At 37.8% G+C, this 14,917-nt stretch overlaps 1 protein-coding gene across 1 annotated transcript in view; it reads right to left on the bottom strand.

Annotated features, from left to right (window-relative positions):
• Nucleotides 1-1,229: 1,229 nt before the first annotated feature.
• Nucleotides 1,230-14,917, bottom strand: part of LOC149235739 (Tetratricopeptide repeat (TPR)-like superfamily protein) — a 448,879-nt gene continuing 435,191 nt past the window's right edge. Inside the window, exons 15-16 of the mRNA XM_089372185.1 lie at nt 2,216-2,284; nt 1,230-1,789 (exon numbers count right to left, since the gene is read on the bottom strand). Of these exons, the coding sequence (XP_089228311.1) occupies nt 1,589-1,789; nt 2,216-2,284 (270 nt within the window). The 3' untranslated portion in view covers nt 1,230-1,588. The remainder of the gene's footprint in view (nt 1,790-2,215; nt 2,285-14,917) is intronic.

Genomic DNA, 14,917 nt, shown 5'->3' with positions numbered 1-14,917 from the left:
CTTGAATGACATTACGTCTTGTGATTAATTTCAAGACAACATTTCTCCTTAGTATTGTCATTTTCTGTTTTCAGTCTTAGATGTCGGGATGTACACATAGTTTATAAATATTCTTAATACGGGTGAGCAATCATTGTTCTGACTGACGTAGATTTTGCCAGAGATAACATTTACGTTATTATATGTTGACTTAGAAAAATATCTTAATAGCAGTAATAATAATATGTAAAAGGATACTTGTAAATAATAATAATAATATGGCTGCTATATAGATACCAACATAAATAAAACTTTCTCCATATATGAAAGAGAGATGTAAGTTTGATATGAAAACATAATATAATATTGCTATATAAAGAGATAAAAATAGAAATCACAGATTTCAACATAAATAGAAATACTACAAACATGATATTTACAAAGGAATATTGTTAAAATGAAAATATAAATATATTAACAATAATGAAATTGTAATTTTACATATCCATATTGCCATAGAGTTGAGTGAGATTACCAATCAGCCTAGATACATATTAACAGATCAGAAAAATTCAATCTCAAAAGATTTCATCCCTCTTAATGCTTAATAGATCTGCATTAAGATGAATCTCAATTAATATAAATCATATGAACTCATAACTTAAATGATTACAAGAAAATCTCCAGAGTTCTTTAATAAAAAACTATTTAGCTAAAGGTGGCTGTAAAACCACCGTTGCTATAAAATATTAGTTTCCTAACACACATGAAATAAGAAATTTGCACATTCATTTCAACTACCATACGACATGATTAAATATAGTGGCAAGAAGCTCTTTTCAAAACTTCATTATAATTCTAGTACGTACGTATAAAACGAAACTTGAATTCAATAAAACGAACTAATTTAGAAATTTAATGTCTTAAATTTACGATAACAAGTACTTCTGATGGATATATAAAGCTATACAGAATTTATTGCGAGTTAAATTGTGAACCTAATGATGATTGATAGCCTTTCCAATAGGACGAGTCTTACTCATTCCCATAGTAATGAATATATGCATGTGAAGCAACAAGAAAATTCATTCCTATCTTGGGATACTTGAACACTTAATATTTACATCTATGAAGAGGAATCTCAAAACATGCACAAAAAGTGGGCCATCAGAGTATACAAATACAACCATATATTTTGATTATTTCAACCTTCTTGCTCATAAACATTCCCACCACATTCCACAAAAGTGTAGAATAATACTCGAAAAGAATTTTACTTTGGAAAAGTCTGCCTTCACTAAGATTGAATATGAAGGTTTAGTAGATGAAATCAATGTTAAAACTAAGGGTTTAATTCAATGTAAGAATTACAAAAGACTAGCAAGAACTCGAGAAAGGAAAAGTTTGAATCAGATTGAAAGGTTCCACACAAAAAATTGAAGTGCATGGCTATGGTGAAGGTAAGACAACCTTGTAGACTGCTACAAGTTTCTGTCCACATGTTTATCTAACCATTGCATTTTCCATGCTCTACTCATGGACACAACTATTTTAATTTTTGACTATTGACAAAAAAATGGAAAATTGGTGGTATTGATGAAAGAATGGATTAGAAGAAATGGCTTTTCTGTTTCTGTCCAAGCTCAGCTTCAATTTGCCTAATTTCTTTGTTTAACTGCTGTAACTCCTGTTTTACCTGTTTATCTCTCTTGATTGAACTTCGGCTTAGCAAGCCAGTGAGATGCTGCAGGCATGACAAATACTCCTTTCTTATGGGTACTGCCTTCAAGATCTGCTCAGGTATTCCAGGCTGTGTAACAAAGGAGATAAATATAAAGAAATAAATTAGCTGTTTCACTAATCCCAACATTATATGGGTAACATTCTAGGCAGTTATAGAAATGAAATCTTGGTGCATTAAACTAAGTGGCTAATGCAGTGCTTGAACGAACACCTCAAGCACACACAGATATATCATAGTAGTAAACAAGTCTATTCTCCAACGAGGTTCTTACACCTTTCAGCAATGACATCTTCTATGGACAAAATCTCACTCTTAGGGAATTAACAGAGTAACACAACCTGATCATATGACCAAAGAAAATGTTTTTCCCACTAAGTTAAACCCAAGTTGTCAAATGTCCAATTTTTATAATAGTCAACCCAAGAAAGGCCTTTGCATAGGCTGCCACATCAATGCCTTGTTGAGTTTATTGGTTTTGAAGTTTACACTTACTTTCTTCACTATGGATATGCATTGGCGTACAGCCTCTTCAGCCTTAGTTATATCATCCCCTGAATCCTTCTGCATAACAATTATCAAGAAGAGATTTTGGTTAACAGTATTCGTCTTTAATGCTTAAGGTGTTGAAAACATTTAAATTCTTTGCTGAAAGAAAGTCATTATTCCCCACCCTATAAGACTAATTAACATCAAGAGATTCCTTTCAGATCATTTAATTGCAGCTCATGTAGTTGGAGTCATTTCTGAATAAATAATGTTCAACTATCACTTTGAAATTCAGACACTTGATAACCCTACACTTTAGTTTTCCTTCTGCTTTTTTGCATCGCACTACAGATGTTTCTATTATGGATAGGATATTACATTTTGATATCTGAGAGCCAACACAAAAACTTAAGTATACTTTGATGGTGAAAAGTAGAGTTATTGTCTTTAAAGCTCAAAATTGCAGTCTAGTTTCAGTTTATCACAAGAGCCTAAATTTCCTAAAAACATTTTCTATATCTCACTCAAAAATGAAAATGCATCCTCGAGGAAGAGAAGCAGCAACATAACTTTTAGGAAGTGAAGCAAGCAACAACAGAGAAAAGGATAATATTGCCTCAATGCTTACAATGCCGATGACAATTGAGAGAACAAAATAGGCTGTAGCAAAGCCTATTGTACTCCAAATGAGATTCACTTGTCCGTGAGATAGTCCTATACCTGGAAATGTACATTGAAGAATTACATAATGGTATCAACAAAACTGGTGCTATTGCCTCAAAATCTAGCAGGCCTTGTGAGAGGCATCACAAGGCAAAGACAAGACCTTGTTGCAACAATGACGAAGATTGCCAGTCGCCTTAGCAATCTTCCTCCTGCTCTTTAGTGGAATTGCACCACAAGGGAGCCTTCCCAATGATCACCTAAAGGGTATTCTAGGTTATATGGCTCAGGGTGATGTAAATGTAGACTAGGTAAAGATACTCTTCAATCGACAAAGACAATTCTTTTTGCAAAGGAGCAGCGTATCATATACCAAGCCCTAAAAGAGGCATGTGTAACCTGGGGTTTCAAAATCAAGATCTAGAAAGGAATATCTAGTCTTACAAGCAACAAAGAAAGGGTGTGCAGATGGTATAATCAACAAAGGAGAAAGCAAACCCTCAAATTAAGTCCTAAGTTGAAGCCCTAGCTAGGGTTAGGGTTTTTCTAGAGCACAAATTACTTAGGGAGGATGTCATTAGCCCTTCTAGGGAAAATTTATTATTTAACCATATCAAAAGCAAGATTTTGAGTTAAAAGGGTCAACAAGGTAAAATCCAAGCCTATTAAGCTCCAACGTCTATCCAAAAAGGCCCTAATTCAATTTGTCCCTACAAAATAGCCTAGGCATCTTATCTTGAAGGACTTAGAAAAATAGAGAGAGGAAAATATTTGAGTTTTTGTACTTTTTGACCAACACAAGGATTCCCAGTGCCTATTCCTACTTGGTTGATGGAGTCTTTGGGGATAAATATCAGGGAAAGTGAATTAATGCTTGGAGTAAGGGGGAACACCCTATTTTTCACTTGACAAACCCTAGCAATCTTCTTTGTGGGGGGGGAATTAAAATAGGGGAAGCCCTCTAGGAGGTCCCCTATGGATTTCAAGGAAGATAATTTAACATGCTGTAATCAACCAAGATTCTCCACATATAATATGCATTTAGACATGGAACAAGAAAGACCCTAGTATTAATTAATCACATGAAAAGCGATAAAATATGCAATTAAACTTACAATGCGTCCATGAAATAGCCTTCATTCAATCCCAAAAAGACATCTCAAAGACAAAACTCAATCTCCAAAAGCAAGAGCTCCCAAAAGATCACATATCCACAAGTAGTGACTTACACAAGCCTAAGTTGAGCTCTCTAAAGGAGGCTGAAATCCATGAGTGATGATGAGAAATAAGACTAGAGTGATACTCTATTTATATGAGGTCAATCATTAATTTGCCAAAAATCCCTATAACAAGTTTAATTTTGAATGTACATGAAGAAAATGCATTATAAGCCAACCCAATAGCTCAATATCATAAAATAAGCCACTAAAAGCCCACACGTGTGGGTCGAGACTCGAAACTCCTCTCTAGCATGACGTCATACCCTTTTAAGACTAATAAAGCTACAAAAATGCATGGAATGGGAAATAGGCATCTCCAACCATCATGATCAACCAAGTGACTGAGGGGAAGCCCTCAAATCAATCGTTAAAATGTCTCCATATGTCAAAACCTAGCTCTGGGTGCCCTGCATCATCTCAAAGCGACCCATCAAGACAACATGGTGCAATCTCTTTCAAGCGTTGGAGCTCCATGAGGTGGTACCATTAGAGAAATTTTGAGGTCTAAAATGGGCCTCCTAAGGAATATTATAAAATAATAGTGGAAATAATAAATAAGATTAGATTACTTGATCAAGTTTTGGAGGGAAAAAAGAAAAAAAAAAAACTATTTTTCAACTCTTATTTTCAATTGATCTCCCTATGATTTTACTCAAATTTCGAGTGGGAGCACTCCTTGGATGCAAAATTTATTCGAGTACCCATGTTGCATACTTTAGATGGACCCTACTACACAGAGAATGTGAAATATATGAATAAAACGTGATTGCAATCATGTTTTTTCATGTCTTTTACATTTTCCATATAGTAGGGTCCATTGAAAGTATGCAACATGGGTACTCCTTGCATGTAAAATTAAATTATGCATCCAATGAGTGCCCCCGCTTGAAATTTGAGTAAAATCATAGGGAGACAAGTTGAAAAAGTAGCTTTTTCATTTTTTTATCTTTTTACCTTTTTACTCCAAAAAAGGTGAATCATCCCCCATGGTTGACATCATCATATTGAATCCTATTGGTTCTTATAACTTTGATTTTTGTTGTACATTTTTGTCTTGAGGCCCATTTTTACCTCAAAATTTCTCTACTTAATCCATCCCTAGTCATCCTGGGGATGACCATCATCATCTAGACTTCAAATCAAGCCATGCACATCAAATTATTGAAAATTGGGGTAGCTATGGGAACCCAACTACTCGAAGGAAAGCCCCTCTTGCCCCATAGAAAGAATTCAATTTGGGTAAAGGAATTATTGTTATTATTGATATTTGATGAGACGAATTTATGTGGACAAGTAATCTATGTCGATGTCATTTTCAATGCATCTATGAGAAAATTATTAAGAACTTCTCCAAGTCGGCCTTCAATATACAGTTCTTCATCAACAATACCATTCAAGAACACTGTTTTTACATCCATTTGATGGATGTTCTATCGAATAGATGCTGCCAAAGAGACCAACGATCTTATAGTTGTGTATCTAACTACAGGTACAAATGTCTCTTCATAATCGATGCCTTCTTGTTGAGAAAAACCCCTAGCCACAAACCTTTCTTTGTACTAGTCAATGCTTCCATTTGCTACATGCTTAATCTTGAAGAGCCATTTGGAAGTTACCACAGATTTTTCATTCGGCCTAGGAACGATTTCCCAAACTCCATTCTTCATTATTGATTGATATTCTTCATTCATAGCATCTTTTTATTCTTAATGATTGGAAACTTCTTCAAAGGTGGATGGTTCTGCTTCAATTAACTTTGTCATATAGGCTGCATACCCTGAATACCTTTTAGGCTTCTTGCTTTCCCTAAATGTACCTTTAGTTTTAGCATGTCATTTTGCTTCTTGAAGAGTAGCATTTAACCAAATCAGTATCTTTCAACTTTCAGGGATTATGACTTGCTGCATAGGTTCACTGGGACCTTCTTCTTCATGATTGGAATCTTCTTCTTCCCTTGTACATTCTTCAAATATAGGAGGCAGTTCTTCATCATCGAAATCAATCGAGAGATCTTTAGACTTCTAATATGCAATGCCTTCATCAAAGATCACATCTCTGCTTACTTCAATTTGGTGCCCCTCCTTTATGTAGATCCCATATGCCTTTGAAGAGTTACTATAGCCAACAAATATGTCCTTCAAGCTTGTAGGATCCAATTTCTTTCTTTTATCTTTTGGAATGTGAATGTAGACAGGGAAACCAAATATTCGAAGATGATCTACACATGGTCTCTTTCCAGTAAATGCTTCTTCAGGGGTCATGTTGTCAAGTGATATATGAGGACTTCGATTTTGAATATATACAGTTGTTTTGGATGCCTCACCCCATAGTAATTGAGGTAAGTCTTGATCATGTAACATTGCTCTAACACTTTCTTCAATTGTATGATTATTCCTTTCTGCTACTCCATTTTGTTCTGGATTATATGGAACTATCAGCTCCCTCTTAATTCCAACCTCCTTACAGAACGCTATGAGTTCCTTTGAGGTGTATTCTCCTCCATTGTTAGATGTCAATACCTTTATCTTTCTTTCTATAAGATTCTCTACTTCTACTTTGAATTCTTGAAAATTTTCAAATACTTCATCCTTGGACTTAAGTAAATAAATCCAAGTCTTCCTTGAGTGGTCATCAATGAAGGTCACATAGTATAGATGACCTCCAAGATATTTTGTAGACATAGGACCACAGACATCAAAGTGAATGAGATCCAGAATTTCTTTAGATCTTGAAGCACTGCTTCCAAATGGTTTCTTTGTTGCATTTCAAACTTCTCTATGTTGTTTCAATTACTTTAGCCCAAATCAATTCTTCAATTAACAATATTTCATCAATAATTAATATTTCCAATAATCAAAAGTAATTGAAGATAGAATAGTAAATGTGTAGGAATTTATAGCGTAAGTTCCTCAGATAGAACACTAAAGGACACCGCTCACAAACAGATCACAGATCAATACACCAGTATTGTTGACATGGTTAAAACCCTCAAAGAGGGAAACAGTCCACAACTTGAGTCAATGCGGCTACTTCAAGCAATTTATTAATGTAAAGGAAAGAAAATTTACATAAGCTTCTCTCATGAATAGTCACCTAACAAATGACCCTCCATGCTCTTTAAATAGAGATCATGGACCAATTGGGTGTTAAGCCACGGATCAAGTGTCGGTATACCGAGGAGAGAATGAACCGTCGGATCACTTCATGTCTCGAACATATTGTGACCGTCGGATTGTAAGTTACAAAAAGTACATACTAAAGAAACACATTTTACCTAACTATACACTAGACCAAGTTATACTTAATTATTTCCTATGTGTCAGAATATCCTAACAAAATGCAATGACAAAGGAGACAATCAACACATCAACATGAGACACCAGATTTTCGGTCAACGACCAGCGAAAAACCCACTATGGGGAAAACCCTTTGCAATTCTTCTTCTATTAGATTGTCATAAAATGTTCAACAGAGAGTACAATGAGCCAATACAAAATCATCCAGTAAAATTAATCCAACATTCAAAAATAAGTTCCCAGCATCAATCCAGATCAGAGACAATTTTTCCTGTTTGCGGTCAACTGCAGTCAAATGTCAATTTGCAACCCTAGAGCACCACCAAGAGGAAGAGGTGTGCATGCGGTTGAGAACTTCCAGCCGCACGAATGAGCCTGCCAGCCTATGGTTATAGCCAAAAATTCTTGTGTCAAGCCTGCAGTCGAAAACCAAAACCCTAAAACACGTGCGAGCTTCAGACCTTGTAATTTCAGACTTGTACGAACCAATTTCCTCAACCCATCCTCAGACTTGTGCGAATCAATCAATGAAGAAGAGAAGAAGAAGATGCTTGATGATGTCCAAATGATCTTGAGGTAACTTGTATTTATAGGCTTCCAAGGGCGACCAATTACCTGTTAGGGCCAACCTGATCAAATGTGACATTGTGGGATTTAATTCAAAAATGAACTTTCCTTTGTTCAAATTGAGCTCTTCAATAGTCAAAATTGGTCCTTTCGAAAAGAGGAATCTCATTCCATGGTTGGAATTTGTCACTGAGCTACCAAATTAACACTCGCTCTTGTTGAGAAATCTAGGGCATAGCAATTAAGTGATTTATCTTCTATTAGTAACTATTTGTGAGTGATTTTTACTTCTTTAGATTAGGATCTTATTTTACTTAGGTTATTGGTGTTCTTCTTCATCAAACACCTACCAATGCATAAACCATAAAGAGACAAGAGACACAGAATATAGGCTATCAGTTAGGGCCAAAACTGCTCTCTTGAGAGGAAAGCTCGAACAAATTCTTCTTCTTATAGAGATTCCAATTGACGAATACCAAGACCAGGACCCTTGACCTATTTTCCACTCCAAGACCAAGTCACAAACCTTCCTTGATGGGATCCTTCTTGCTTGAGTCAGCAATAGTCAAACCTCTACTTTTCCCTCCACGGCTACCCTTTAGAATTCGGTTTCGCCTTCTTTGCTTCAGACCTGTACCTTACTTCGGCCTCCTTGGGAACCTTAGATGCAACACATGTGAGATATATATGGTGATCCAACCCCTTAATCTCCTTTACTTGGCCTGAGTGGTCTTCTCTTCCAACTCAGCTTCTTGAGTTCAACGTCTATCACATCAAAACAAACTTTGGCCTTTTCTATAGTAGTAACAGTCCTCTCCTTCACACGTGTGAGAGGAGATCAGCCATAAACAATCCCAAAAACAAATCCAATGACCTCGCTGTTCCTTTACTTCACCTCGCTGGTTATAAGGCTCCTATTTTATGACCTTTCGCACTTCAGACTTTAGACTTACTCCATCGAAATTCTTTGAAAATTCTGCTCTGAAATGGAATATGAACAACCCTATTTATAGTTGTTTCCCATCAAAATAAGCCAACATAACATGATTGTGAGCCGACATGTTTATTTGAGAGATTATATTATTCTTTTGAAGCCGACTTGAAGGAGGTGACTTTGTCTTGGTCTTGGAGGGCTTTCTAACTTATTTAAGGACTTATATAAATATATAACATGCCCAAGAAGGGTCCTTCATACATGACATAGACTCAAATTGACTTTTATGACTAGATGACAAATCCTAAAGGCTCATAATGGGAGACATCACTAAAATAAAATTCCTTGCTCATCAAACCCATGAGACAAGCATTACAATAATAATTTTATTTTTCTTCTTTTCATCAATTACCTAAAATCACAATTACACGTCATTATGAAGACCGAACCTAGTTACACTTTTCAATACCTCTCCGCTAGGGAGAAATTCCAAAGAAATAATCATATGTGACCTATTGACATATCATGTCCCATCTTTGCTCCACTCTATCTATTGAAACATTCTCGAATCTAAAGAAGAAGAATCAATAGGGAGCTAAAGCTACCACCGTCTCAGACAATGAGGAAGGTCCTATTGGACACTCTCACCCCAGGTCATCTCATCGAGCAATAGGAAAGATATAACTTACCAAGCAAGCATCACAACCATCCCATGATGACATCAATGGACGAGATCAATGTTGCACGAAGCGGGAGCGAAGCGGAAGCGCGGAGCGCGGAAGCGTCATTTTCCAAAAATCTAGGAAGCGAAGCGTCCGCGGAAGCGTCTGCTATATATATATATATATTTATATTTTTTTGCATTTATACTCAAAAAAAACATCCCAAATACCAAATTAATTGTAGAAGACATGAAAACATGCATATTTTTGCATAAATCAAGATAGATATGGCATCCATGATTCCATTGTAGTTACTAGTATGTACAACAATCATCTATATTCTAGCTATTACAAACATACATCAGTATCAATTTGATACTGCTTGATGCCTATAAAATTTCATAGGACAAGCTCAAGCAAGAGAAGGAATGCAATCACAAGGAAAGTTATCAAGTTTCTATCAAGCAAGGGACTGTTAGAATTCAAGTTTGGGAATATGTCAGAGCTGGGCTCAATTGCTCATGAAGGCCACAAATCAAATTTGAAAATGCAAACCATGATTGCAAAGTCCTCCTTCAGCATTTAATGGAAGCAGCCAGCAAGGAGGCTTGGAGAGCTAATTCAAGACTATTTAGGGCAGCATCTCACTTGCTAGATCAGGCCACAAGTCAAGAAGTATTGATGCTTTTTCTGTGCTATTTTGTGGAGGGTTTGTCTCTGTTTACAAGGCTGCAGGAAGGTGCTGCTACAGCTGTATGAGGAGGAGGATTTGAGAGCGCCAAGAGGCCTAGAAGGGACCTACTGCCCTAGCTGCAGTCATCTCAAGCAACAGCACAGGTAAAGGGGGGTGGTTCCTTGTCATCGAAGGAGATTCTCATTCTTCTCTAGGCCACAAAGAAGGGTTGTTTCTACAGCAGCTTGGGGGGTCTGTTTTGAGGGGGTGAAGGCCTAGTTAAGGTCCTCTACCCAGGCCACAGTCATCCTGAGGATCAGTGCAGTTATAACCAAGTATATTTTCATGTATATGAAGACCTAGACCTTGCTGTAGCAAAACCGTGAATTGTAGGAGGCTTGAGGAGGAACCTTAAGCCCCACCAGCAGTACATTGAATACCTAGTAGATCAGCATAGGTGGAAGCATAGTTGGACATAAGATCACAGTGATTTGAAGCAAGGTAAGGGCAACAAACTACATTAGCAAGAATTGCAGACTTTACAAGGAAGTCTCTCAGATCTACTCTCACAGTGTATTGATAATTTGATACTGCACCTCTGGAATAATTGGACGTTCGTTATATGGCTATGCTCTTGCTCCTGGTATGATTTACCAATAGTGTCATATGATCATTGGCATATGCTTCAGTATGATTCTTTGCATTATGACATTTGTTCATGACATCAATTCAATATGGACATGTCACTTGCTTAAGTCATATATATGTTATCGTTTCTCATATAGATCAATATTGGTATGGCTTCCCAATATTGGCAATGATGGGTATAAACCTATAAGCAGAGACTTCTTCATTCTTATATGCACTTAGCATTATGTATGGATATCACTGCTCAAATAGCTTGAGTATGGTATTGCTATGTTCTAATTACAGCAGTATATGCATGACCTCAACTTCAACAGTTGTATATATTTATGTGTGTGTGTGTGTATCAATCTCACAAATATGTATGGCATCCCTATGTATGATGGTACAGTATATGAATATATAGAAGTGCATCCATCAGTTCAGTAGATGATTGCGCTTCCGGTTGCGCCACGCAACCCGCCCTTTTTCAATGTATATTCATTGAGTTGACATTGTATTCAGAGCAGTAAGACCGTATATTCAGGCTACAATGCTCAAGTTATATGGTATTAGGAATCCTATATGAGAATGATGTCATATTGGTGGGTTGCGTCCAGGTTGCGTCAAGGTTGCGTCCAGGTTGCGTCAAGGTTGCGTCCAGGGATGCGCGATTCCGGGGGGCCGCAACCTCAAATGGCAGGAATCGTTTTTTTAACCCGGAATCGCGCCACCTCAAAAACGGATCCGCGCTTCCACTGGGGATTCCGGATCGATTCGCTCCGATCCGCGATTCTGCCTTTGGATCCGGGGGGGGGGGGGGGGGGGGGCGATTCCTGCAACACTGGACGAGATACCACTTGCTATATAAGAGGTAAGAATCACATCCATCCTATTGCCTTCTGATCTTCCTAGTAATGACCCTGAAGAGTAATGTGATAAAACACCTGTGTCATAATCAGCTTGGGTGAGATACCCGATTTACCAAAGGTAAGGATCACACACCCCCAAGCACTCTCTCAACCCGTTGGCCAGATAGGGAGCAGTAATCCCAACAAGCCCAACTTGTGGGTATGATGCCAACTAGGGTATATGCTGCATAGACCAAGATAGGGGAGCAACATCTTCAACCCTATCAGTAACAGATAGGGGTGATACTCTATTTTCTAGAGATCCCTTGTTAAGTTATGGTATGTTCTATGCTTATAACAGTTTACTTCTTATTCTTATTATATTCCACCGATTAGCAATCACATGTACATAAAGTAAAGTGCAGATAGAAGATTAAACGATCGACAGAAAACAAGGCAAGACAACAGACACAAGATGTGGCGGCTAGCCAGGGACAAACCCCACAATGTGTGAGGAAACCCTTTGATCAAATCTTCTTTTATCTTCAATAATTCAGCAGAGAGAAATAGTACAATAAATCTAATTCATATCAGCAGTAGCAAACCCTAGATCAGTAGCATCAACATTAGCGGCTTCATTATCAAACTAGGGCAGACCATATTTCACAAACCGACAGTCGGATTGACTTCATTCCACCACCAAAAGTTTCGACTTCCAGAGGAGGTTCAGATGAACCTACAGCGCAGTTCAGATGAGGAGATCTTCTAGGCCACGCAAGTCAATCTTTACTTCTGCAGTTGCAGCTTCAGTTTCAGCAGTTTCCGGCTTCAAACTAGGGCAGTCGATATCTTGCAAACCGTTCGTCGGATTGACTTCATTCCACCACCAAAAGTTGCGGCTTTCAAAGGAGGTTCAGATGAACCTACAGCGCAGTTCCAAAGAGGAGATCTTCTAGGCCACGCAAGTCAATCTTTACTTCTGCAGTTGCAGCTTCAAGTTCAACAGCTTCCGGCTTCACATGTGTGAGAGAGAGAGACCTATTTCAGCGCAGTAGAGAAGAGACTCATATCTGCACAGTAGAGAGAGAGAGATGTGATGAGATGAGTGAGTCCAAATGAGGAAAAGTCCTCTTATATTTATACACAACGTTAGTGGGTGAATAGATGCGACTGTTGGGCTTCTGAGCCTACATGAGTTGTAGATCGACTTGATAATAATTCCATAATCAAAATAAATTCATATCTCCATGAATACTTATCGGAATTGGATGATCTTTATATCAATCCTACACCTCTCGACGAGAGGAATATAATAAAAATATTATTAGCCATGAATAAGATGACCCACATGAAGTTTTGCCCTGGTTGCCAATTTTAACATCCCTCAACCCCAGGAGCCCTCCATCTCAACTCCTCACCCTGGGAGCTCAAATAAGGGGGAAGAGTCGGCTCAGTGTTCTCGATCAACGATGCCCCTTATTAGGAGGGGTCACATCTGTCAGTCCAAGCTGCTCTCTGAAGATCAAGAACTTTCCTTTCGACAAAGACTTGGTGAGAATATCTGCAATATACTCATTTGTCGATATGTGATGGAGTCTGACAACTCCTCTCCGCACCATGTCTCAATGAAGTGATATCAGATCTCTATCTGCGTGGACTTGCCATGAAATACGAGATTCTCTGCCAGACAGATCCCACTCTTGTTGTCGCAATATACAATTGTATTGTCTAGGACCTACTCAAATAACTCTCCAAAGATCTTCCTCAACTGTACTGCTTCGCAGGTAACCATGCTAACAACAATGTACTCTGCCTTGATAGTACTCAGTGCTACAGACTTTTGCTTCATGCACATCCAAGATATCATGGAAGATCCAAGGCTAAAACAACATCTAGATGTACTCTTCATGTTGACAACATTTCCTGCCTAGTCAGCATCGGTATATCCATGAAGTCGAACATCTCTGGCAGAATATCTCAGACCAAGGGTGATCATCCCATGCAAATATCTCCAAATGTGTTTGGTAGCCATCCAATGTGCATGGAGAGTGTTAGGCCCCTATACTACTAGTGTAACCCCTTATTGTTATTAGTATAACCCACTTATTATATTGATGTACCCATGTAGTGCCCATATTGTTACTATTGTGCCCCATAGAAGCCCACTATTGTTATTATTGTGCCCTTACATTATTATTGTTATGTCGGCTCTGATTATGTTATGACCCCTTAAACTCCTATATATAGAAAGGAGGTCTTTTCATTTGTATCATCCAAGAATTGTTCATTTATGTAATGTAAAGGAGGTTTCCCCCTCGAAGAGGCTGAATTCTAAGGCGTTGATCTATCTTTTCTATCTTTTCTTGAGCTGGTTTCATAACATTTGGTATCAGAGCTTTGGATTCTAGGGTTTCGCTGCTCCAAACAGGTCATCGTGGCATTTTCGCTATAACTTTTTTTCTGTGATGTTTCAGAATTCGCAAAAAAAACCCATTTGAGAAGAAATCGCGCTAAACCTTGGGTCCGAATTTCAGAGCTTTTTGCACGATATTTGCGTAGATATGATCTGAGGAAGTTGGTCTTTTTCCAGACTCCTGAATTACATTCAAAACAGGTGACCTAGGGAAAATCGTCATAACTCTCTCTGGGGATCGGATTGAAATTTCGTAAGAAGGTACAGAAAGAAGACGGACTGTAGTTTCTTGTATGCATTTTTCAGATCCAAAGGTTAAAACAGTGACTCGTGGCACGTCGTACAAGTTCGCTCTACTGAACTAGTCTATAATCAGGTCATCTTGGGAGATTGTGCATAACTCTTTCTTGGAGAATCCAATTTGGATCAGACTGGTGGCATTGGAAAGAGGACACAGAGGGCTACTACAGATCACAATTTCAGAACTTAAAGATCTGAAAGTACAGAGTTATAGTCGTTTCAAGGTAGAGCTCCTAAAATCAAGAAAAAGCAAGATGAGGAAGTTTGATGGCAAGGATCCGGTAAATTGGATACTTCAGATGGAGCAATATTTTGATATACATGGTATACAACTGTTACAAAAGCTATGTATTGCATCTTCATATTTAGAACCAGATCAATTTTTATGGTACAAAGAACTTTGTTCTCGTAAACAACTTGTTACATGGTCAATTTTCACGGAGGTATTATGAGGATACAAAGAGCAACACCTTCTTTAGAGCAACACCACAACAATTGGAAAGAG

The sequence above is a fragment of the Pinus tabuliformis genome, chromosome 8 (genome assembly GCF_031772625.1).
Source record: "Pinus tabuliformis cultivar Carrire ecotype Pingquan chromosome 8, CPIR1, whole genome shotgun sequence".
Lineage (NCBI taxonomy): Eukaryota > Viridiplantae > Streptophyta > Pinopsida > Pinales > Pinaceae > Pinus > Pinus tabuliformis.
Note: the sequence above shows the minus strand (reverse complement) of the source record. Positions and strands in the feature narration are given on the sequence as shown.